The sequence below is a fragment of the Pinus tabuliformis genome, chromosome 6 (assembly GCF_031772625.1).
Source record: "Pinus tabuliformis cultivar Carrire ecotype Pingquan chromosome 6, CPIR1, whole genome shotgun sequence".
Classification (NCBI taxonomy): Eukaryota; Viridiplantae; Streptophyta; class Pinopsida; order Pinales; family Pinaceae; genus Pinus; species Pinus tabuliformis.
This window is the reverse complement of record NC_142292.1, coordinates 1,988,280,528-1,988,305,176: the sequence shown is the minus strand read 5'-3', so window position 1 is coordinate 1,988,305,176 and position 24,649 is coordinate 1,988,280,528. Positions and strand designations below refer to the sequence as shown.

At 39.0% G+C, this 24,649-nt stretch overlaps 2 protein-coding genes across 3 annotated transcripts in view; one reads left to right on the top strand and one right to left on the bottom strand.

The window, feature by feature from the left end:
• SKIP5 (SKP1/ASK-interacting protein 5) overlaps positions 1 to 24,649 on the top strand; it is a 152,630-nt gene that overhangs the window by 104,446 nt on the left and 23,535 nt on the right. The gene's annotated exons all lie outside the window — the stretch shown is intronic.
• The window catches only part of LOC149267197 (uncharacterized), a 30,452-nt gene continuing 7,753 nt past the window's right edge, over positions 1,951 to 24,649 (bottom strand). The window contains exons 4-6 of the mRNA XM_089390349.1: positions 2,981 to 3,860; positions 2,725 to 2,866; positions 1,951 to 2,600 (exon numbers count right to left, since the gene is read on the bottom strand). Coding sequence (XP_089246475.1) covers positions 2,141 to 2,600; positions 2,725 to 2,866; positions 2,981 to 3,860 — 1,482 coding nt within the window. The 3' untranslated portion in view covers positions 1,951 to 2,140. The remainder of the gene's footprint in view (positions 2,601 to 2,724; positions 2,867 to 2,980; positions 3,861 to 24,649) is intronic.

Sequence of the window (24,649 nt, the reverse complement as noted above, 5' to 3'; positions counted from 1 at the left end):
ACCTGAAAGCTCTAGCATGACTCATGAAGAAGAGGAAGAAATGCTACATGATATATCAAAATTACAAGAACAAGTGCAACAAATGTCACGCTCACAAAAGCTAACAGAAGCTAAGATAAGTGGCGTGGAATCTAAGATAAAGGGCATGGAAGCTAAGATGGATGATTCGAAGACAGATTTGAAGAGAGACATGGCAGATTTGAAGATAGATTTGAAGACAGACATGGAAGAATTGAAGAAGTTGCTACAAGAAAGGGTCACTAATGGTGAAAAGGTAGTAAAGGAAACTCATGATGAGAACAAAAGAAATGTTAATCATGATTCCATAGACGCTAATGTTGGATCGAAGAATCACCATATTCCAAAAATCGATATGAGGAAGTTTGATGGCAAGGATCCCGCCACATGGATATTACAGATGGAGCAATTCTTCGATCTCAATAATGTGCAAAACGCACAAAAGGTACGTATGGCAACTGTATATTTGGAACCAAATCAGTTTGTATGGTATCAATGGCTTTGCTCTCGTAAACAATTTATCACTTGGGCAATTTTTACGGAAGAATTGATAGCACATTATGAAGATACAAAAAGCAACACTTTTTTTAGCCAATTGATAAGTCTCAAACAAAAGGGTTCAGTAATGGAGCACATTGAGGAGTTCCAAAAATTGAACATAAGGGTAAAAGATATTCCAGAGGAGCATAGGATTGATGTGTTCATAGGGTCTTTAAAGGATAATATCCAACATGATGTTCGCCTTTGGGAACCTGATTCATTAGAGAAGGCATTCAGGTTAGCAAGAAAAATGGAAAGCAAAATTATGGCAACCAGGAAGCATACCACTCACAACTATAAAGACGGAAGTGTTGTTGCCCTTAGTCTTCCACAACCTATAAGGTTGACACCACAACAATTGGAAGAAAAAAGAGCAAAAGGGCTTTGTTACAATTGTGATAGCAAATACACCAAAGGTCATAAGTGTGCTGAGAAGAAATTATTCTACATAGATTGTGAAGAGGAAGAAGAAAAGGAGCAAGAAAGGTCAAAAGAAGAAGATATACTCCAGGAACAAAGCCTAGATGAAGAACAAATAAATCCGACCATATCTTGTAATGCATTGGCGGGAATTACCACTCCTCAAACCATCAAGATAGAAGGACAAATCAAGAAGAAAAAGGTAATAGTGTTGATTGATTCAGGAAGCACCCACAATTTTATTCATTGTAGGGTAGCAAAAGAATTGAATTGCTTCCTATATCCAGCACCAGAGTGTCAAGTGATGATTGCAAATGGAGGAACAATAAATTGCTCTGGAAAGTGCCATAATATCAAGCTATCCATGGGAGAATATGTATTGACTAGCCCAATGCTTTCCATTCCAATGGGAGGTGCGGATGTTGTACTAGGAGTCCAATGGCTACAATCCTTGGGTACAATAGCTTTTAATTTTCAAGAACTTTTCATCAAATTTTCTATGGAAGGAAAGGAAGTTGAATTAAGGGGTATTGCAGGGAAACCAGGAAAGATAATCAGCGCTCATGGTATGACAAAGCTTCTAAAAAAGGAGCAAAGAGGTGTAATTGCACAATTATGCTCGCTAGATGTTTCCACATTGGAATCATCTATTTCTCCAGATCTCCAAAAAGTCCTGGACAATCATTCCAAGGTATTTGAGACTCCCAAGGGTCTCCCACCTATGCGTGATCATGATCATGCTATTCATCTAATTCCAGGAAGTGTTCCTCCAAACCAATGTTGCACACATCGCGATCGGGATTTAATCGGCGCCGGGAAAAAATCGGAAAAATCGTTAAAATCGGGAAAAAATCGGGAAAAAATCGGAAAAAATCGTTTGGCACAAAAATATTCATTTTTTTTCATTTTTTTTCAATTTTTTTAATATCTAAACCATCTACAACATAAAATAAATACATTGACACATAAATATGATAAAAAAACTAATATATAAGATGTTCAATATCATTTCTAGCGCTAAAATCACACATAACATTGAATCATGTCCTGAATAGTAAGTCCTGAGTCCCAAGTCCAACTCAGCCTCAAAATATCAACAAAAAATATGATAATGTATCTCATCATGTCATAATGTCATATACAATAAAATGAAAGTCTAATCCTATTGATTTCCTCTGCCCCTCTTGCGAGAATATGGCACAGCTTTCTCTTTCCCTCTAGATGTAGAAGCTGGTGCCTGTGGTGGTGGAAATGGCAGTGGAGTCTGACGTGCTCTAGAAGCTGAAGAACTAGTAGTAGCAGCTACAAGAGGCTGAGGTGGACGGAGACCACGTCCTCTACTGGTGGTAGTGGTAGCCCGGGTAGCCCGGGTAGGCGGTGTCACCTCCTCCTCCTGCTCCTCCTCCTCCTCCTCCTCCCCCTCCTCCTCCCCCTCATCCTGCACTAACCAATCCTCAGTGGGATCCATGAGAGGCCTCTCGGTCTCAACCCTCCATTCAGCAGTGGTGTCAATCCCATCCAATGAGATGGCTTCCGTATCAGGTGTCTTCTCTAGTTGTTTCACCCACAATCGAAGATTGTAGTAGACATAGACCATGTCATTAAGTCTATGGGACTCCAACCTGTACAAAGTTCATGAAATAATAAATTAATAATTAATATTATAAAAAAAATATTGTTTAAAACTTTAATGAATTCAAAAATTTATTTGGAAATTTGCAATATTTTAAATGTTTAAGTGTTAACCTATTGCGCTTCTTGTTGTGTATTTTTTCAAATACACTCCAATTGCGCTCACATCCCGAGGAGCTGCATGTTTGGCTGAGGATGCGCACGGCAAGATTTTGCAAAAGGGGTACTCTGCCACCATACATCTTCCACCATGCGTCTACAACAAAATTACAAAGAAAATTTTAAATAAACATAAGAAAAAAATGGAATTTGAAGAAACAATGAAATTTGAAACAAAGTTACAAAGTACATACTACAAACTAAAAAATACCTGGGATTTTAACCGTCCTATCATTGATAGCCATCTCAAAGCCAAATGTGCCACCTGACAACTTATATTGCTCAATTTGTCTAGAGACCTCCATACGTTCTTCTGGAGTTTTCACCATCTTCTGGACACAGGTTAATAATCCTTCCACGACCTCAACATCAAAATTAAACCCACATGCATAAGAAAATGCAGGGTTCAGGAAAAGGCCAGCAGCATGAATGGGACGATGGAGTGTGTTGTTCCATCGCTCATCAATGACCTTCCATAGAAGGAGTTGTCTCTGGAACCCATCATCTCCCTTGTCATCATAGTAGGACCGAATGGCTTCTTTGGCCCTATCCATGGCTTCATACAAATAGCCCATTGCGGGCTTCTCACCATCTACCAACCGAAGAACCTTTACCAAAGGTTCTGTGACAGCGCACACCTCCTGCACTCCCGCCCAGAAGTCTTCTTGGTATGAAACAAGTCTGCAGACGGCCTCTCCTTCTGGTTTGCGGCTCATTGGCGAAGAACGCCACTCCTCTGAAACAAACATTCTCTTCAAATCCCACATAGAATTCAAGAGGGATTGAAGAGATATGAAACTCGTCGCAAACCGTGTAATGGCGGGGCGCACCAACTCTTTGTTGTTGGTGCATTTTCTCATCAAGCTAAGCACAGATGTGTGATTGTAAATAAATTTTGTGATGGTTTTTGATGAGTCAACAGCCTCTTTGACAAAGGGAATTTTCCCTATGTCCTCTAACATCAAATCAATACAATGGGCAGCACAAGGTGTCCAAAATAAAGTAGGATGCCTGTCCATAAGCAATCTACCAGCAGCAACATAATTTGCAGCGTTGTCCGTTATGACTTGGACAACATTTTCTGCACCCACCTCCAAAATAAACACATCCAGCAAATCACATAAATTTTTTGCATCTTTGATTTGATGAGTTGCATCAACAGATTTGATAAACATAGTCCCCAAGGGACAACTAACCAAGAAGTTTATAAGGGTTCTCCCCTTTTGGTCAGTCCAACCATCTGACATAACAGTGCATCCTGTTTGTGCCCATGATGCCCTAAAATCCTCCAATCTTTGGGTGCAGTCACGCTTTTCATCTTGAAGAAGCCGGCCTCTGAAATCATGAAGAGAAGGGAGTTTGTACCCCGGGCCAACACTGGCAACAGCATCAAGAGTAGGTTGGAAAAATGGATTATTCCTTATAATGCTGAAAGGAATATCACTCCAGAGGAGAAATTTTGTCATCAACTTGTCAGCTTTTTCTTTTTCAGTTCTTTTCATCATTGAACCGATAGTTGGTTGTGAACCAGGTGTGGTTCGAGGAACAAAATATGATGATGCAGCAAACGGATTGACTGACGCTGCAGTAGAACCTGTGCCACTTGGCCCACTTCCTTCAACTGACCTTCTTAGTTGCCTTTTGAGTTCTTCTTTGGCGTCTCTAGTGTGCTCTAATTCTCCCAATGCTCTCATGGCTTTTTGGATAATTTCAGCATTTGTCTTTAGACAGGGCCCCACATCACGTCCAGGGATTTGTGCAAGGTGGAACTTCAACCTGTACACCCCCCCGAATATTTCCTTTCCACACAACTTGCAAATCAAGTTTTGTCTATCATTCGGAGTTTTAGGGTCACCATATTCCCAGAAAGGATCCAATTTCCTTGGCATGTTTGTTTTTGAATTTTGAATTTGCAAACCTATGGAAAAATAAGGATTAGGAAATAGGAATTTAGGATTACATAAATGATAATAGTAAATAGTAAATACAAATTACAATTTAGCATTTGCAAAATTACAAGCTAATTATTTCCAAAATCCCAATTTGAATTTCTAAACCCAAAAAACAATGAAAAATAAAAAAAAATAAACAATGTTTAAAGAAAATGAGAAAATAAAAATCAAAAATTGGTTCTCATAGTCATAACAAATAACCCATCCCAAATCAATGAAAAATTTCTAAAAATTCTTTAAAAACAATGAAAAACAAAGTTTTTAGAGAACCAAAACAAAAAAAAATTAATCTACATACCTGGTTTATGGACAAATTCGCGATCTTGGCTTGGATTCCTCCTAAAATCGGCTCCCACAAGCGACGGCAACCCTCTCCCTCCCTTCTTCTCCTTCTCCTCCTTCTCCTCCGCGGCGGACTGCTGAATGAATAAACAAAAAATCGATTTTACATATAAAACCCCCGCTGCCCGCGCCTCCCGCGATTTTTTCCTTAAAAATCGCGATTTTTTCGAAAAAATTGCGATTTTTTAAAAAATCGCGATTTTTTCGATAAAAATCGTTAAAAAAAATTTCCGCCGATTTTTTGGATAAAAATCGCGATTTGAATCGGCATTTTGAAAAAATCGCGATTTTCCGATTTTATCGCGATTAAATCGCGATGTGTGCAACACTGCTCCAAACATCAGGCCGTACAGATATCCCTATGTCCAAAAAAGTGAAATTGAACGTATGGTTGCAGAAATGCTAGAGGCTGGTATAATTCAACCGAGTCAAAGTTCTTTCTCAACTCCAGTAGTATTGGTGCACAAGAAGGATGGATCATGGCGCATGTGTCCGGATTATAGGGAGCTCAACAAGCTCACTATTAAAGATAAGTTCCCCATTCCTGTTATTGATGAATTACTGGATGAATTGCATGGATCAATTTACTTCACCAAGTTGGATCTTCGTTCGGGATATCATCAAATCAGAATGAAGATTGAAGACATTCCAAAACGGCATTTAGAACTCATGAGGGTCATTATGAATTTTTGGTCATGCCTTTTGGCCTTACCAATGCACCTTCAACATTTCAAGGTTTGATGAATTCAATTTTCAAACCATTCCTTAGAAAATTTGTGTTAGTATTTTTTGATGATATACTAATCTACAGCAAGTCTTGGAAGGATCATGTTGAACATGTTGACAGGGTGCTACAACTATTGGAGGAGAAACAATTATATGCAAAAAGATCCAAATGTTTCTTTGGAGTCCAGGAGGTGGAATATTTGGGTCATATTGTATCTCATGAAGGAGTTAAGGTAGACCCTAGCAAAATTAAAGCCATTAAGGAATGGAAAATCCCCACATCCATAAAGCATCTGCGAGGATTTCTTGGGTTGACAGGGTATTATCGCAAGTTTGTTAAGAATTATGGGAGAATAGCAGCACCTCTAACAACATTATTGAAGAAAGATTCATTTTCATGGACTCCGGAAGCAACAAAGGCCTTTGAACATCTTAAAGAGGCAATGTGCCAAGCACCGGTCTTAGCTACACCGGACTTCACAAAAACCTTTATTGTGGAATGTGATGCTTCAGGAAATGGAATTGGTGCTGTTCTAATGCAAGATGAAAGACCCATTGCTTTTGAAAGTCGTCCAATCAAGGGAAAGTTTTTAAGCAAAGCTATTTATGAGAAGGAAATGTTGGCAATACTCCATGCACTTAAGAAATGGCGACCCTACCTAATGGGAAGACACTTCAAGGTAAAAACGGATCATGATAGCCTTAAATACTTTTTAGAACAAAGATTATCCTCTGAAGAGCAACAAAAGTGGGTCACAAAGATGTTGGGTTATGACTTTGAAATCATCTACAAAAAAGGGAAGCAAAATGTGGTGGCAGATGCACTCTCAAGAAAGGATGAGGATGTGGAAGCATTGTTGTGTGCCATTTCTATTATCCAACCAGATTGGATAAACGAAGCAAGGGAGGAATGGAAGAATGACGAAGAAGTGTGGGCACTTATTCGAAAGCTACAACAAGATTCCAGTACTTCTGATACATTTAGCTGGCAAAATGATTCGTTATGGTACAAAGATCGCTTATACCTCTGTAAGAATTCCCAGCTAAAACAAAAGATTCTTATGGAATTGCACACTTCTCCCTTAGGAGGGCACTCAGGATTTTTAAAAACTTACCACAGGGTTAAGAAGGAATTTTTTTGGGATGGCCTTAAATCAGATATTCAAAAGTTTGTGGCGGAATGTTTGGTTTTCCAGCAAAATAAAGTTGAAACAATTAAGACACCGGGTCTATTACAACCTTTATCCATTCCAAGCCAACGTTGGGAGGAGGTTTCAATGGATTTTATCACAGGTTTACCCAAGTCTGAGGGAAAGAGTGTCATCATGGTGGTAGTTGACAGACTTACCAAGTATGCACACTTTTGTGCATTATCACATCCATTTAAAGCCAGTACAGTTTCTACTGCATTTATGGAAACAGTTCAAAAGCTACATGGAAACCCAAAGATTATTGTAAGTGACAGAGATCCCATTTTCACTGGAAATTTTTGGACAGAATTATTTTCTTGTCTTGGTACTCAGTTAGCTCATAGCTCATCTTATCATCCTCAATCTGATGGGCAAACTGAGATAGTAAACAAATGTTTGGAAGGATATCTTCGTTGCTTTGTATCTGATAAACAGACACAATGGGTCAAATGGTTGCCTCTGGCTGAATGGTGGTATAACACTTCCTTCCATACAGCAACAAAAATGACCCCATTTATGGCACTTTATGGGTATCAACCACCATCCATCACATCATATTTAAGAGAAAATTCTAAGGTTCAGGCAGTGGAACATCACATCGAACATCAACAACAAGTCCTCCAACTCTTAAAGGATAACCTCGTGTTGGCACAAAATAGAATGAAACAACAGGCAGATCAACATCGCAGTGAAAGAAGTTTTGATGTAGGTGATTGGGTATTCCTACGGCTACAACCATATAAGCAAATGTCCCTAAAGCAAGCTAAGAAGGATAATAAATTATCACCAAAGTATTATGGTCCGTACAAGGTGTTGCAAAAGATTGGTACTATGGCATACAAATTGGAGCTTCCTGCAGCTTCTCGATTGCACCCAGTTTTCCATGTTTCATGTTTAAAGAAGGTTATAGGTGACAAGCTCCCAATTCAAACAATATTGCCAGAACTTGACGAGGAAGGAAAAATTATATTGGAACCGGAAGCAGTCACAGAAACAAGAACTCGACAGCTACGAAATCGATCAATTTCAGAGTATCTTATCAAGTGGAAGAACTTATCTGCTGAAGATTCCACATGGGAGGATGAGAATTTTATGCAGAAGTATCCAGAACTACTCAAGCGTTGAGGACAACACTTTTTTGAAGGAGAGGGGCATGTTGGGTCCCTATAATACTAGTGATTACCCCATTACTATTGTAGTTATATCCCTTATTTATATTGCTATGCCCCTATTACCCCCATATTGTTATTTCTGTGCCCCATAGAATCCCTCTATTGTTATTTTTGTGGCTTTATATTATTATTGTTAGGTCGGCTGGATTATATTGTGACTCCCTAGACTCCTATATATAGAAAGGAGGTTTTGTCATTTGTATCATCCAAGAATTGTTCATTTATGTAATGTAAAGGAGGTTGCCCCCTCGAAGAGGCTGAATTCTAAGGCGTTGATCTATCTTTTCTATCTTTTCTTGAGCTGGTTTCATAACAGATTCTTGTGTGCAAATCATTACATATAATGCACTTGTTTGCAAGGCTGCTGGCATGATTGTGGAAGCTAAATATCCACAAGTGTTTTGGACATCTTGCATTGTCCATTCATTGAAGTTAGCACTTAAATCTATTGCTTCTGATGTGGTTTGGATTGGTAGCATTATTGAGGATGCACGACATATCCACAACTTTGTACAAAATCATACAAATGCCCTCACTATCTACAAGGAGTACACCATGCATTGTCCATTCATTGAACTTAGCACTTAAATCTATTGCTTCTGATGTGATTTGGATTGGTAGCATTATTGAGGATGCATGACATATCCACAACTTTGTACAAAATCATACAAATGCCCTCACTATCTACAAGGAGTACACCAATCTATCATTGTTGAAGATTGCAGATACACAGTTTGCCTCTTCATTCATCATGTTGAAGAGGTTGAGGGAGGTCAAAACCACTCTTGGGGCCATGGTTATTTTAGAGTTTTGGTCTTTTTGGAGAAAGACAAATCAAGTAGCCTCTAAAAGAGTGAAGGACACAATGTTAGATGATGCTTGGTGGGAGAGGGTAGATCTACTTATTAAGATCATGGACCCTATCATTTCTTTGCTTCGATTTGCAGATACAGACCAACCCATCCTAGGAGAGGTTTATGAGGGATGGGATTCCATGATTGAGTCTGTGAGGAGCATTATTTTACAGAGTGAGTGCCCCGAGTATGAGACATCATCAGAGGCCTTCTTCACCACCATACAGGATATTCTTGTCAGCCAATGGGACAAGAATTACACACCTTTACATTGTTTGGCTCACTCATTGAATCCAAAATACTATAGCCATGAGTGTCTAAATGGTGGACCTTCCCGCGAATTCCCTCCTCACATGGATGGTGAAATCTCACAGGGGAGGAAAGATGCATTCAGGTGGGTTTTTCAGGATAGAGCATCCCTTGATGAGGTGGAGGATGCCTTTACAGAGTTTTCCACTGGCACTGGTTGATTTGTAGGATATGATTTGATTAGAGACAAGGGGGCCAAGAAGCCCTATTCTTGGTGGGCAAATCATGGGACAACAAGCCCTCCTCTACAACAGTTAGCCATGAGGCTCCTCTCTCAGGTGACTTCATCCTCTTGTTGCGAGAGGAATTGGAGCACATATTGGAATTTGTATAGTGTCAAGAAGAGCAAGCTTGAGCAGTCCAGGGTAGAGATAATGGTGTATGTGCACACCAACCTTCATCTTATTTACAAGTAGAGGGATGAGTGGTTGAAGGGAAGACAAAGATATGGGATGCCTTTCCTCATGATATGGGTCCTGACAACAGTGTTGAGTTGGCATTGGCCAACTTGGATCTCAATGATCCAATGCTAGAGCTTGTCACATTTGATGATGGTGATACTGTAGAGGGGTCATCCTCCACACCAGCAGATGCATAGATGGCTTTGGATACATGGGAGGAGGGTGCAGGAGAGGAGAGTAGTGGTGACCATGATGATGAGTACGGTGATGCTGATTTTGATGATGACTATGAGGATTGGTGGCTCATGAGTCATGAGCTACCTATTGCCTTGAGGCTTGTATACTTGTAGTTGTTTTTTATTTGCTATTTCTATGGGATGTCTTTCCTCATGATATGGGCCCAGACAACAGTGTTGAGTTGGCATTGGCCCACTTGGATCTCAATGATCCAGTGCTAGAGCTTGTCACATTTGATGATGGTGATACTGTAGAGGGGTCATCCTCCACACTAGCAGATGCATAAATGACTTTGGATACATGGGAGGAGGATGCAGGAGAGGAGAGTAGTGGTGAGCATGATGATGAGTACGGTGATGCTGATTTTGATGACGACTATGAGGATTGGTGACTCATGAGTCATGAGCTACCAACTGCCTTGAGGCTTGTATACTTGTAGTTGTTTTGTATTTGCTACTTCTATTTGCCATTGCCATTGCACTACCTATGTAACACATTTTGATTTTGATGACTTAATGAGAAAATTACAACATCTTTATCTTACTATCTTGTCTTTCTCCTATTGGATCATTGATGAATTGAATATGTATTATGATTTATCATTTATGTCTCAATTGTATTTGTATGCATAATGTTACTTTGTAAAACTTACATCTAGATGAAAATCTATGTTTGAAATCAATGAATTTGTATCATGAATGAGAATTTGTGTAAGGAATATCTAATTTTTAATCTATATATATATATATATATATATTTTTTTTTAAAATTTATTTTTGATTTTTGATTTTTGATTTTGATTTTGATTTTGATTTTGATTTGATTTGATTTATTTATTTTATTTTATTTTTTATTTTATAATATATAACGTATCCGAACGTGTCCTATTCCGCGGGGTCAATGTGTCCGTATCCGACACTCGAACCCTCATGTCCAGCGAACCCCGTATCCCCGTGTCAGGTGACTTTTGATCAAGCCTACCTGCCCAGTACTCTATGCCTCTCGTCTGGTTGGACCAAGTTTACATCTGATCAGTGATCACCTTGCTAATTGTGAAATTCCTTCTGGGAAATATCCCAAATACACCCTATAAATTTTTGAGTTTGTGTGGTTATTTTCAGTGAGTAATTTTGTCAAACAGTTTAAAGGACAACTGCTGTAGGTGTAGGTTTCATATTTTTCTCAAGTGACATGTACAAAGATCATTGCAACAATGGAAAATGCTTCAAATAACCGGATAGACTTTATTTAATAAACTCAGAAATATACATTCACTGTCGATACAACGTTAAATGATGATAATTCTGAGTATGAACACCCATACAATTAACTAGTCATAAATAAATATAGTGAACGAAAAAGGTAGTGGAACCTGGTACATTTAGCCCAGCAGAATGGTTCTCAAATATCAGTCCTTCTCTAAAGGATGTAGCATTAGAGATCAGTCCCTTTTCCAATCAGCTCCAACTATGCGTTCTTCAATGATACGACCCGTTTATAAGAGGAAACTCATCCTTAGCTCCAACGTGTGCTCTGTGGGTGGAATGAACAAACATTCAACTCGTACCAGCTTCAAAATTTGGCCCCTACCACATATGTGTCCAATCTTTTAGCCCCAAATTAGTTAGCAACATATGTGTGGTAATCTGCCACCCCAAAGAGGGCTTCGACCTCTTCCTGGACGAGAAACTCGGTTCCTTACTACAACAATAGGAAGCTCGATTTTGGGACAAGAAATTGTGCCCTCTAAATGCCACAAAATATGCTATTTTCAACTAAGAAATTCGTACCCTTCAACACCGTGGAACTCGACCCTCCATCATTAACAAGTTCAAAGAGCAGAGGAAGATACGACCTCTTTTCCAGCGCTAGATTCAATTGTTTCTTCAAGATTCGACCCACTATATATATGGCAGAATGTGGTTCCAGATTTGGCTATGGATTCAAGAAGATGAATGAGAAACACATCAGAAGATCAACTGATAAAACCTTTTCACCTCTAGATCTCCTACAAAATTTTTATTCCTTGAAAGCACAAAGGTGAAATCTAAGTGATTTCACTCTCAAGACCAACTAAGGTGTCTAGTTTCAACACCGAAGTTAGCTATGGCATCTAGGGTTCTTCAAACCCTAATCTCCTCTTCACAACTCTCAAAGAACTCATTTTCTTAAAATGCAAGTGAAAGAATGAGGAGAAACTCCTCACTTTTCTCTTTTTATAATTGAGTGGCCACTTTTGCTGCCATTTTACCCTTTTAATATTTTATTAAGTCACTTTAGGAAACTTTCACTTTATAAAATTAAAGTGACTTTTTATTAGCCTAGGAAATGTCTTCTTTTCACCCCTTAGGCGATTATAAAGTATTTCCTAGGTGAATCTTGTTCCCCTATTAAAATTTTTGCCCTGCCTTAGCCTACAGGAACCTATTAGGCTAGCGGAACCCCTCTTATTTCTCCTAAGCAGTCGAGGACATTACAACCCTCACCCGAGTTTGCTTGCCCTCAAGCAACTTCAACTCTGGATGTTTGAGCACCTATTTGCCTTGCCATGTGGCATCCTCAATTGGTAGATCATTCCATTTTACGAGGTACTTTCGCAGGTATGTTCCTCAACTTTTGCTCCCTTGTTTCTAGAATTTCTTCTGGAACCAAGATTAGCTCTCTTTCCTCATCCAATGGAGGGAGCTTAGTGGAGGTGACTACTTGCTTCCCCAAGGCCTTCTTAAGGCATGATACATGAAAGATGTTATGAATTTTACATCCTTCAGGAAGCACAAGTTCATAGGCCACTTCTCCAACTCACCTCACAATTCTGTATGGCCCATAGAACCAGGGTTTTAGTTTCTTTGCCCCTTTAGTTTTGAGCGATGTCTGCCAATGGATTGAAGACGAGGTATACCATGTCGCCCACTTCAAAACTGTGCTCCATCCCGTGTTTGTCTGCATACACCTTTTGCTGGTTTTGAGCCATTTGCAGGTTGTCCTTGAGGACTCGTAAGATATCTTGGCTCTCTTGAATCTAGTCTTTAGCCAAAGGGGCACGACTATCCCCAAATATTCAATATGCAAATGTTGGGGCATCATATCTGTATAGTGCTTTGAAGGGCGTCATACCAATGGACATGTGGAAAGTGGTGTTGTAGCAGTGCTCCCCCAGATGCAACCACTTAACCCATGCCTTTTGCAAGCTAGATACATAATTTCGGAGATAGCCCTCCAACCATTTGTTGACTATCTAAGTTCGACCATCAGTTAGTGGGTGATAACTAGTACTCAGTGTCAGCTCAGTCCTCACAAATTTGAATAATTTTTGCCAGGAGCCGCCCATGAATCTACTGTCTCTGTCGTTCAGTATGGTCTTCAGTAATCCATGCAAATGAAAGATCTCTCTAAAGAATAGTTCAACCACCTGCGATGCTGAATATTTGGATGGTATGGCAAAGAAGTGTGTGAATTTCGTGAGTCAATCCACCACTACATATATGCAGTCCTTTCCTTGTACCAAAGGTAGCCTAGTGATAAAGTCCATGGAGATACTTTCCCACTTCTACTCAGGGATAGGGAGTGGCTGTAGCAACCTCATCGGGTGAGTATGATCAACTTTGTTCTACTATTAGATGCTGCATTCTTTCACAAACCTCAACACTTGTATCTTGAGGCCCTTCCAAGTGAACCTCCCCGTGATTTGTCTGTAGGTTTTCAGGTACCCGAGGTGTTGACCCAACGGTGCCTACAAACTTTTCTCCTTTAGTTGTGACTCTGGTACAAGATAGATTTGGTCCTTATAGTAGATGATGTCGTCCACAACCTGATATTTGTCATCTTGTATCAACCCCTCCAGAATGTCACATGCGAATTTTGTTTTTTGAATATTCTACAATCTGCAATGACTTCCAATCATCTGTTATCTCCATGAGTGAGAGAGTGGATGTGTTATGAATAAAAATATATATAAAATAATACAAATAATGTAAAACAATAATAATAATAATAACTTATGATTAATTGGTAACTAGTTAATGAAAAGGTATGTCCCTAAGGACATAACTGGTAGTGAAGAGGTACCAACCTAGGGTATATAAGCAGGCCCTCACCCTCATTGTAATCATCTCATATCAGTTCTTATAAAATATTCAATATACAATTATTGTCCTACAATGGACATCTTTGTCTTTGAAGTATTCTGGTGCAGGGGTAAATGTGCAGGTTCACTATTTATAAGAATGCATTGGATTGGATCATTGGAGGATCCGATCACCCCTCTAACAAAAGCCTAAAGCTCGCTACATGCATGCATATGTGGCAAATAAGTCTCCTTGAGACTTTATCCATTCCATCTTTTCCTCTGTTTTAAAATAGAAAAGTCTTCTTATCAGTTTCCCATTTAATGCCTAAAAGCTCTCTCTTGTTCCTAGAATCATGGAACTGTTTAAGAGTTGGATTTGACTTCTACCACTCATGTTCTCATTTATTTATTTTGAGAGCATTTACATATTCTCCCATTATCTAATTAAATCACTTAAAAGCCTAAATATTACATTGACTTGAGACTTAGGAAAACTATTTCCTAAAATGCATGACCCCCTATGTCTACTATTTACAACGATTTTCCTTGGGCTGAATGCTCCTGCATCAGACTCCCAAAGTAGAAAATATTCATGATCTCCTGATCATGTGTCTTTTGGTCTTTGTCTTCCTGGATCCCACACTTTGTTTTGTAACTGTCTAGATGCCTTGTACCTTTGCTGCTGCTGTATGTCTGCTGTCTTCTTCTTCTTGTCAATCAGGTTCAAGCTCTGATTGATCTTGCTTCCTGCTGCTACCATTTTCCTCCATTTGAATTGCTTCATCATCTGCTGCCACATTTCTTCAATTTCTATGTCCAACATATCTTTGGGCTGGTCCATATTCTGCTCCTTACTTCTTCCTCCTTCTCTTTGTTTTAGGTTACTGTTGTTGTCTTCTATGATGACTCCTATGCTAACTCTTGCTTTGCTTGCTTCAATTTTTGGTTTGCTTGCTCTTGCTTCAACGCTTGCTGTGACTCCTATGCTGACTTCTCTTTTACTTGCTTCATTTTTTGGTTTACTTGCTGCCTCCCTATCATCCTTACCCTCTTTCATGATTAAATCATGACTGTTCAGCATTCTTTCCAACAAATTAATTTCTCCATTCCATGGATTGAATTCTTCCACATAATTCTCTTCTTTCACCTTTATTTGGCTGTTCACTTGTGCCAAATCTCCTCCAGCATTTGCAACAAAACCTGCACACTCAAAACACTTGTTAAAATTAAAAACATAAGGCTGTTGTGCCTTATCTTCCTTTGGCAACAATTTAGTTTGCTGCTCTGTTTTCTCCTTCTCCTCTGTCAACACATCAATATGCTGATTTGAATTCTCAGCAGAATTCATGAGACTGTCAATTAATTTCTCTTCCACACCATCTGTTCTAATGATGTCTTCCTGCTTGGGTTCACAGTAGTGAACTTATCCTTCTTTAACCTACTGCTAGTTATCTTCACTTTGAAATTGTTTGATTCCTACTGCCTCTTTACCATCTTCAAACAACCTCTGCTCAATCTCTTTGATCACATACTCATACTCATTCATGCTGTTTAATGAACCTGCAAACAAATTATTACACCTTCCTGTCTCCATGACTACTTGAGACACATCTTTTTCTTTAGAAACTGTAACTGTAGCTTCTGTTCTATCGTCAGGTTCTCTCATCAATTTCTCCAGCAGTTTAATTTCCTCTTCACACTTAGCAAGCACTTCATCACAATGCTCTCTTCTTCCAGCTTCATCCTTCACATGCTGTGTTACAGTATTAAAATACTGTCTTCCTTTGACCCTTGTAATCTCAAGGTCTTTCTGCAGTAGCAAATCACTACTTCCCTCATTCAAGAGGTCTCCTCCATCATACTCTGTTCTCCTAGAGTACTCCTCCAGACTTTCAACATCTTCAAAAGACTGTCCATCCTCTTCAAAACACTCCTTTGTTAGTGTTCCTTTTCCCAAGGTTAAATCCTTTGCATAGGGTTCCTCCTTCTTAACATCTTTCAGTAGATGTCCTTCTTCCCTACTGTCTGTCTCAACAGTTTCCATGGCTATCTCCACTATGCCTATCACTATGATGATCCTTTACTATGTTTTCAGCTCACATAGTCTCTTCCTCAAGTTTGCCTTCAGTCCCTTGCTGTTCTAAATCCTTCAAATGATTTAGGCATTTAGTGATTGTCTCCTCTTCAATCTTTTCAAGCCCTTCACTTGGTTGCTTGACATCTTTCTCCAGCTGTATATGAGATCTATCTATCTCATCTTTTTCCAGAACATAATTTAGATTCTGCTGGTCTTCTTCCTTCTTCATGACAATATCAGCCAATTGTCCTTCTTTACATGTTTCACCTGCATACACACATAAATTGTCAGTTTTAAAATCATTAGACCCCTTGGCCTCACTTGAAGTTTCAGTCTTCAAGTTTTCATCTTCACTTTCTCCTAAAATTTCTCCTTGTTCTGGTTTACAAATGGATTCTTCCATTTCTAACTCAACTTCCTTGAGTTTTTCCTTCAACCACTTTACTTGCTTTTGCTGTAGCCTTCTCTGCATCTCATGCCATTCCACTGGCTTCTTCCTCAAGACCCAACCTAGTCTCTGGCTTTCCTCAAGCATTCTCCTTAATGCATTGAGTTGTTCTTTTAATTCAACAACCTCTTTGTCAATTTCTTCTTGACTCATCCTTTTGCCATTTTCTTTGGCAACCTCTTTCTTATATCCTCTGCTGTGGCTTCTCTCTAAACCTCTGCTATGACCATTAGTAGTCATCTTCTTCTCTTCTTTCTTCATGAGCTCCTTTGCAACAAGCCTCTGCAACAGCTAGTCCTTCTGGCTGCAATCTTACCTCACTAAGCTCTCCTCACTCAGTCTTTTGGTAAGCATGGGTCCTCTATTTGGAACCTCCCTTTGAGCAACACCTTTGCTCCTTCTAGGCTTCTGCAATCTGTCACTTCCTCTTGAGAACACTTCAGCTGTCCTCCCTGTCCAATCTCTTGTTGGATTCTTCAGGTTCACTGCCACTTCTTCAGAGTATTCTCCTTGCTCTGTCTTCAAGAACACATCTGGTTCTTCTCTCATAACTTCTCTTGCTGTCACCTGTGCATTAGTATAAAAACACACATTCTTAATTTGAAACAGAACATATTACCTCACCTTCAAGATCTCAGCATGATCTTGTTTCACCCATTCTTCTGCACTTTGAATGGATTGTCCTCTGTTTTGTCCCTCAAGTCCTTTTTCCTTCAAAACTTGCATTAAACAATCTTGCTTTTTCTTTCCTTTAAGGAATTCTCTGTTCCTGCCTACTCCAAGCCTCTGTTGGAATGCTACAATCTTCTAGAACTTCAAAAGTTCCCCTTACAGTCTTACAAATCTGCTCTGAAACAAACTTTTGCTCTGATACCACTAATGGTGCAGGGGTAAACCCACACATAACCATACTTAGTCAAACTGATGCAAGGGTTACCCAACATATACCCACAGTATGCATTTAACAACAATGCATCCACAACTCTTGTCCCATGTATTTAACTCTGCATGGAGTCAAATCTACAACCATACCTGATGGTTAAGGCCCTTTTTAACAGTACCTGTGTATAGGAACTTAATCACCCCGCTTAGATCCTCTATCGGGACTTAATCTACCCTTATAAGCCTTCTTTAGCCTTTTTTATTAAAGGCTATCTCAAATCTTCCTTTCGGGACTTTACAACCCTTTAACCGCGCAATTCCCTTATAAATACATTTACAAAGGAATTACTCCACAAACATATCTTTCTGCTTTGAGTACGGTATCAACACAGATTCCAATGCTTTATCTTTATCGCAATCGGCTAATTGGCTTTCGGGACTTCCACAACCCACTTTACACATGAGCCTCATCACCTTCCGATATGCAATTTCCCTTTGTTACCGACCGCATCACTTTAACGCAAATATAATGGAATAACGGGAAAACCCACTCTGAACACATCTATCGGATCTCAAATCTTATATATTCGCACTCATATCATCGTCGGGTCCGCCTTCTATGTTAACCTTCTGCCACGCCAATCCTCCGAACTCCGACAAGCGATCACCCCGACCTTCGATCGCCGATCGGCTTTATCGCTATTGGCGTATCGCTGGTCCTTGCGCTTGACTCTTCTGTCTTAAACCTCCGATAATGCGATTATATCTTTGGACTCGATAGGGATTTAAATCCGCCGTTATGAACTTCGGGTTCGGTTATATCGCCCTATTGAAGTTCGGCAATTTCATAGGCTGGTTCCCTTCCACTTGAACTGATGCGATGCAATATTTTTTTTGCCAATTCGATCTCAGCCGTTGATCTTCCCAGATCTAACAGTTCTTGAACATCGATCTTTGCTCCTCTGTTCAATCCCTTTAATTAGAAATTTTTCGTGTTTTCTTCAATTCTTTAGTGATTTGGTTCTTCTGAAGGTTTTGATCCTTCACTGCTTCTGTTGCGCCACTCTGATCTGAGCTTAGGTCTTCGAACTCTCAGCTTCGCCGTCTCTCTAGAGCTTCGCTCTACTGCTTCAATTAGACTCGATGGTCCATTACGATTCTTCTAAATCCATCTCCTCTCTCTGCGTGTTCCTCACCAGAATTCTGCCTGCAATCATAGTTACAGAACCTACAAATTCTCCATTTATATATAACTCAATCATTCAATATAGTTTCATGCATTCACACAGTCTGACACAGTCAGGAATAACTCTGCATATATATTAATGTAAAAACAAAGATTACATTCGAGACACCTCGGTCTCACACAGGCTGGATTCTCAACATTAGTGGCCTCTTCCATTGAACGCGCAAGTTCACTATTTATAAGAATGCATTGGATTGGATCATTGGAGGATCCGATCACCCCTCTAACAAAAGCCTAAAGCTCGCTACATGCATGCATATGTGGCAGATAAGTCTCCTTGAGACTTTATCCATTCCATCTTTTCCTCTGTTTTAAAACAGAAAAGTCTTCTTATCAGCTTCCCATTTAATGCCTAAAAGCTCTCTCTTGTTCCTAGAATCATGGAACTGTTTAAGAGTTGGATTTGACTTCTACCACTCATGTTCTCATTTATTTATTTTGAGAGCATTTACATATTCTCCCATTATCTAATTAAATCACTTAAAAGCCTAAATATTACATTGACTTGAGACTTAGGAAAACTATTTCCTAAAATACATGACCCCTTATGTCTACTATTTACAACGATTTTCCTTGGGCTGAATGCTCCTGCATCATATTCTGAAGATTACTCGGCTACGTATACGAACCTTGTTTGTTACATTAGTATCAAAGCATTCCTCTGAGTATACAAACTTTGTTCGTTACATTGGTATCAGAGCATTCCTCTGAGTATATGAACTTTGTTTATTACATTGGTATTAGAACCACGCCTGATCCAACCTTTGGCCATCAATTTCATCAACTTTGTTGTCATCACAGTTGTAGCGTTTCACTACGTATGGGAGGTTCTCCATTCTGCCATAATTGCTCTTAGGCCTTTGGCCATAAAATTACTAAAAAAAAAGTCGAAAAAAATAAAAATGAATATATATAAAGATATAGAATTTATATGAAAATGAATAGAAAGAAAAGAAGGAAAAATCAACATGTATAAAAAAGGGGGGTCAAAGTATATTTAGAAAAAAAATTACTTATTGCAAAAAATAAAAAGTTATGTAAAAAAAGAGAACAAAAAAAAACCACCTTACCTAGAATAGTCGCCGAAGGCCCATTTTCCATCCCATCGTTGACCCTTGCTATCCTAGCCACTGTGCGACTATCTCCCTATTCGATCTATTCGTGTTATTGCCCAACGACCGCTGTCCACATTGCTTGCACCCAAAGTCGTCCATCACCATCGTCGAGCGGTCACGACCACCTGCCATGCATCGTATGCCATCATGGCACAGTCGCGTCTGCGTCCATTCTGTCATTCGCTACCTCGACCCTACCATTATATTGCCTGTAGGTAGCCATTGCTGCCACCATGCATTTGCTGCCCAGATTCTCCCTTCGCCGCTCCATAGATAGTTTCCAGTGTTGCCCCTGATGTTACCAACACTGCAACGACTGTTGTTTTACATTGCTCACCGCCTCAACTCATCTCAGTCGCCACTGCCACCACCTCTATCTCCTTTGGACTGACCTGAATTTTTGCTGCCAGGCCATTGCACGAACTTTAAATTTACCAATCACGCACGGTTCACTGATCGTACGATTCATCCGCTTTCTAGTCATTGTTGATGATAAAACTGCACCCACCAAACTTTAAAGCAACCAAATCGGTGGCAAGAGAGGACGTGTCGGTTCAAGGTGTGATATATTAAGAGAAATTATCTTAAACTTATATACAACTATATTTAAAAAGAGGGAATACCAAAGGGAATTATATTTATATTAAGTTTCTTTGTAATTAAAACAAAGAAAAGTGCCACACATTTTTTTAATAAGTAATAAAAGAAAAAAAGGGGGGGGAGTTAATTAAAATAAAAGTTATTTACTCTTTTCTATATATATATATATATATGAGAGAATATGTAAAGTAAAAAATATAAAGGTTGAATAAAAAAGTGAAGGTTATAGTTAAAAAAAGAAGGCAAGTATTTAATATCCAACGAACAAAATGGAGTCTAATTTGAAAATGATAAAGGAAGGAAGGTTCTCTTATAAAGGTATTGCAGTTGTAGATTTTAGATTATTTACATTAAAGAGATGTATCCAAGGGAAAGAGATTAGCATCACTATTAATTGAAGCATCGAGGATAATTACATCAATATTAATTTGGCAAATCAACTATTAGTGCTAGAGCCAAATATAGGCGAACAAAAAGGTATTTTTGGCAAACAAGAATATGAAATTAATGATTTGCAAGTGACGATCGATCATTATGAGTATATATCTCAATTCTGTGTCGTAACTATGCTTGACAAAGAGGTTGACATAATTCTCGGTTGACTTTGGTTCAAGGAATTAAGGACGTTCATAATAAACATAGAAAAAAATTTTCTTGATGTTCCCTTACAAGAAAAAGATGGTCACACTTCAAGACATGACAACGAAATCAAAACTAATAATACCTTCAACAAAAGACCTTAAGGATATTTCGAAACTAATGTTTCAAGAGAATCCAGAAACTATACCAAAGAAGCAAAAGGAACTTGAAGAAGTCATCCCCAATAAAGACAAGGAAATTTCGCGCCTCAAAGATCATAGTGAAAAACTACTCGAACAAATCAAGAAAGCTAAGGTTGTTAGAAAATAAAAAAGGCAGAAATATTTTCTTATACTTGATAATTACTTGTGATGTTTTTGATTTCTTATTAGGTTTCTTTATATCTTCTTTCTTTTAGTTCATCAAGCAATTACCAAAGCAATAACACATAAGTTAAAGGACACCAGATATACGCAGACAACCAGGGCAAATGTGAAAATTCTATCACTGCAGCAACTAATTTATTTTTCCTACTTATTCCACAATAAGTTATTTATGAAATTACTTCAATAAACATTAAAATAAATATTGTTGCAAATATCACACCGTAATACAGAAACAAACATATGCACAAGCATTAACACATTGACACAGATATTTTGGACAACAGTCCCCAGAAAAACCCAATGTGGGAAAACCGGTGCAGCAAGGGAGGATTTTATTATTTAGCAATTCTTCTGTACAACAGAGTGCCAAACTGGCTTACCTACAGAGAGAAATAATTCTCCAGCACTTCCTGTGTCAACCATTGCTTTACTGCATTAGCCCTGGGCTTCTCTGCGTCACTCACACAGACCCATCAAATGACTGCGCAGTCTTTTGTTGCCTTTGTGTCTACCTAAAAAGCCCTGCGTCTGCCTCTCCTGCTTCAGCACTAATCTCTAGTGGTTGATCCCGCCTCTTTGCTCCGTACTTGCTGCCTCCTGACTGCTTACTAGACCACTGGTTCAATTTCTCAGCTAACCCTGCTCTAGAAATTGAACTGACTGGTCTCCCTCAGTGTGTTCTCCAAGTGACCTTCAAGCCTCTTATATTTTTCTCGTTGACAAATCAATGATCGAGATTAAGTCCCTAATCAATGGCTAAGATTAGATCTGGCTTGATCCACGACTTTTGGACCATTCTAACACAGTTTTATATTAATACACATTAATATTTTATTTTCCCTAAGTTTAGACTTAGGGATTCCATTAAAAATATTAATTATTTTAATATCTCCCAAACTGTTTAGAATTTGCCCAAACCCTTTCTGGGTATTGGAGATCTCATGTGCCTTAGCCTTTCCACCAATTTTCGTGGCTAGAGCACATCTGATGCTACCAAAAATCAACAACAAAACTCCTCCCTAGGGGAAAACCCAGTCAGTGATTCTTCCTTCAGTGGTTTTCTTGAGATATTCCAAGACTCTAGACCTTTTCTCCACACCAAGTCAACCTTCTTCTTCCTTTGTAGATGATCCCACTTGACCTGGCAACAGTAACAATGTTGACACTTAATAATGGGGATTGGGTGAACACTTGTAAATAATGTAAATAGTAAATAATGGAAAAGGAAGAGTCATCGGGAGGTGAAACCCAAGAGTCACTCCCTCATGTATATAACCATGAGTAATCTTAATGAAGAAGCACAATTGATTTGAGGAGTTACCTCCTGACCTGACATGGTATCAGAGCCAACCCCATTTTTGGCTTCCTTTCTGGCTTGTAACTCCCTCCTGCCTATGTTCTGCCTATTTTGCAGAACTGACACCTCTGCCATATTCTCTGTCGTGCATTAGTATTGAATGCATATTCCGCTCCAGTTTCCTCTGCAATCCCATTGGTTAATACTGTGTTCACTCCTCACTATTCACATCTCCTACTACACAAGCCCAACCAAGTGGTGTCTCCGGAATTCGAGAAAGAACAACTACTAAAGAGCAACTTGCGTTCAATTACGCCTTTTATTTCTGAATAACTCACTCAAGCCGACTTACATTGTCCCTCTGCACAACGGTATTACACTGTTAGTGACAGCGTGAATGTTTCCTCCCTCGAGCTTTCCATCTTTCGGCTTTCCACCCCTACACAACCCAGTCGATGCCCTATACACTCTGCTCTGTTATTCAACTCACACCGTATCACTGCGTCTCCCCCTTATAACACGTACACCAAGTATTACCTCTGTCCTATATATCAGAGTGTTTTTTTTTTAAACTTTTACACCATAATTCATTTTTTTTACCACTAGGAGTGCAAATTTTATACATTGGCAGCAGAAGTATTTTACAGTACACGGATTTTAAAATGCATTCTTTGATATCTATTGTGGGAGTGGATCTCACCGACAAAGAGAACTATCCAGAATGGTCACGGAAGATCAAACACACTCTTATTTTTAATGAGCTGTGGAAATGAGTTTGTGTTGGAGAAGGAGACAATGAACCAGCAAAGCCTACCTCAGACAAGGAATTTGCCATTTGGAAAAACAAGAACAACAACATTTGTAAATGAAGAGGTGAGTCGCCACATTTCACCATTTTTGAATGCTTTTGAAACCTTACAAAAAATGAAGGAACTCTGTGACTCACACTCTGCGCTTGAAGTTGTCCAACTGATAATTAAATTGTTTAGCCTTGAATTACAAAATGATGATCCTCTTGCTCTTGCATCAAAAGTAAAATCTATTATGCATGATATCAAAGTCACTAATGTTGAACTAGACATTCCTCTGATAGCTTTTGTCAAGGCACTTTATCCCACTTATTCAAATTATCTTGAGTCATTGCAAGCAAATGGAAACCTCAAAGAAATTAGCTTTGACTCCCTTGTGAATAAATTTGCTGAGAGAGAGAAAGCTTTTGGGAAGAAGACAACTCCTCAGTCTTCTGAAGAAGTTGTATGTCTTGCACATAGAGAGAATAATTATGCTCAAGATTCTTCTAGAGGAAGAGGTGGTCGAAGAGGAAGAGGAAGAAGAAATTTCAGAGGCAGGGGGGCAGACACTCTCAAGGAGAAAAGTCTGATTTGCATTGCATACGTTGCAATAGAGATGGATCACATGATGCATCCACATGTAAGTTGCCTTGGGACAGAATTGAGTAGGAAAGAAATCAACCCAAAGGTAAAACCAATGACAAAGAGAAAGGTAAAGCACCTGAATCTACTCACTATGTTGTAGCACATTGTAATATTGGAGTAAATGAAGGCTTGTTTAATGCTTCACTTGCTTCTTGGAAAAATGATTAGCTACTTGATTCAGGAACAACTTGCCACATGACTTTTAGCAAAGATTTTTTTGAAGAATTTACTAACAGTGTTGATGGAGCAGTATACTTTGTAGACAAATCAAAATTCAAGCCATCAGGGCTTGGCACAATCAGGCTCAAATTGCCTAGTCTTCTAGACTTTCTTTTGCATGATGTTTTATATCTCCCATGGATGAGGAGAAATTTGCTGTCTTTGGTCCACATCCTCCAACAAGGACACTCCATTCATATGTTTGTTGGCAAGGTTGAGGTGAGAAAAGCATCAGATCACTCACTTGCCATGACGGGGATATAAGAAGAAAGGCTTCTCAAGTTGCAAGGTACCTCTTCTCGTGCACAAAATTTCTCATACAATTCTCATTGTGATGAAGGTACAT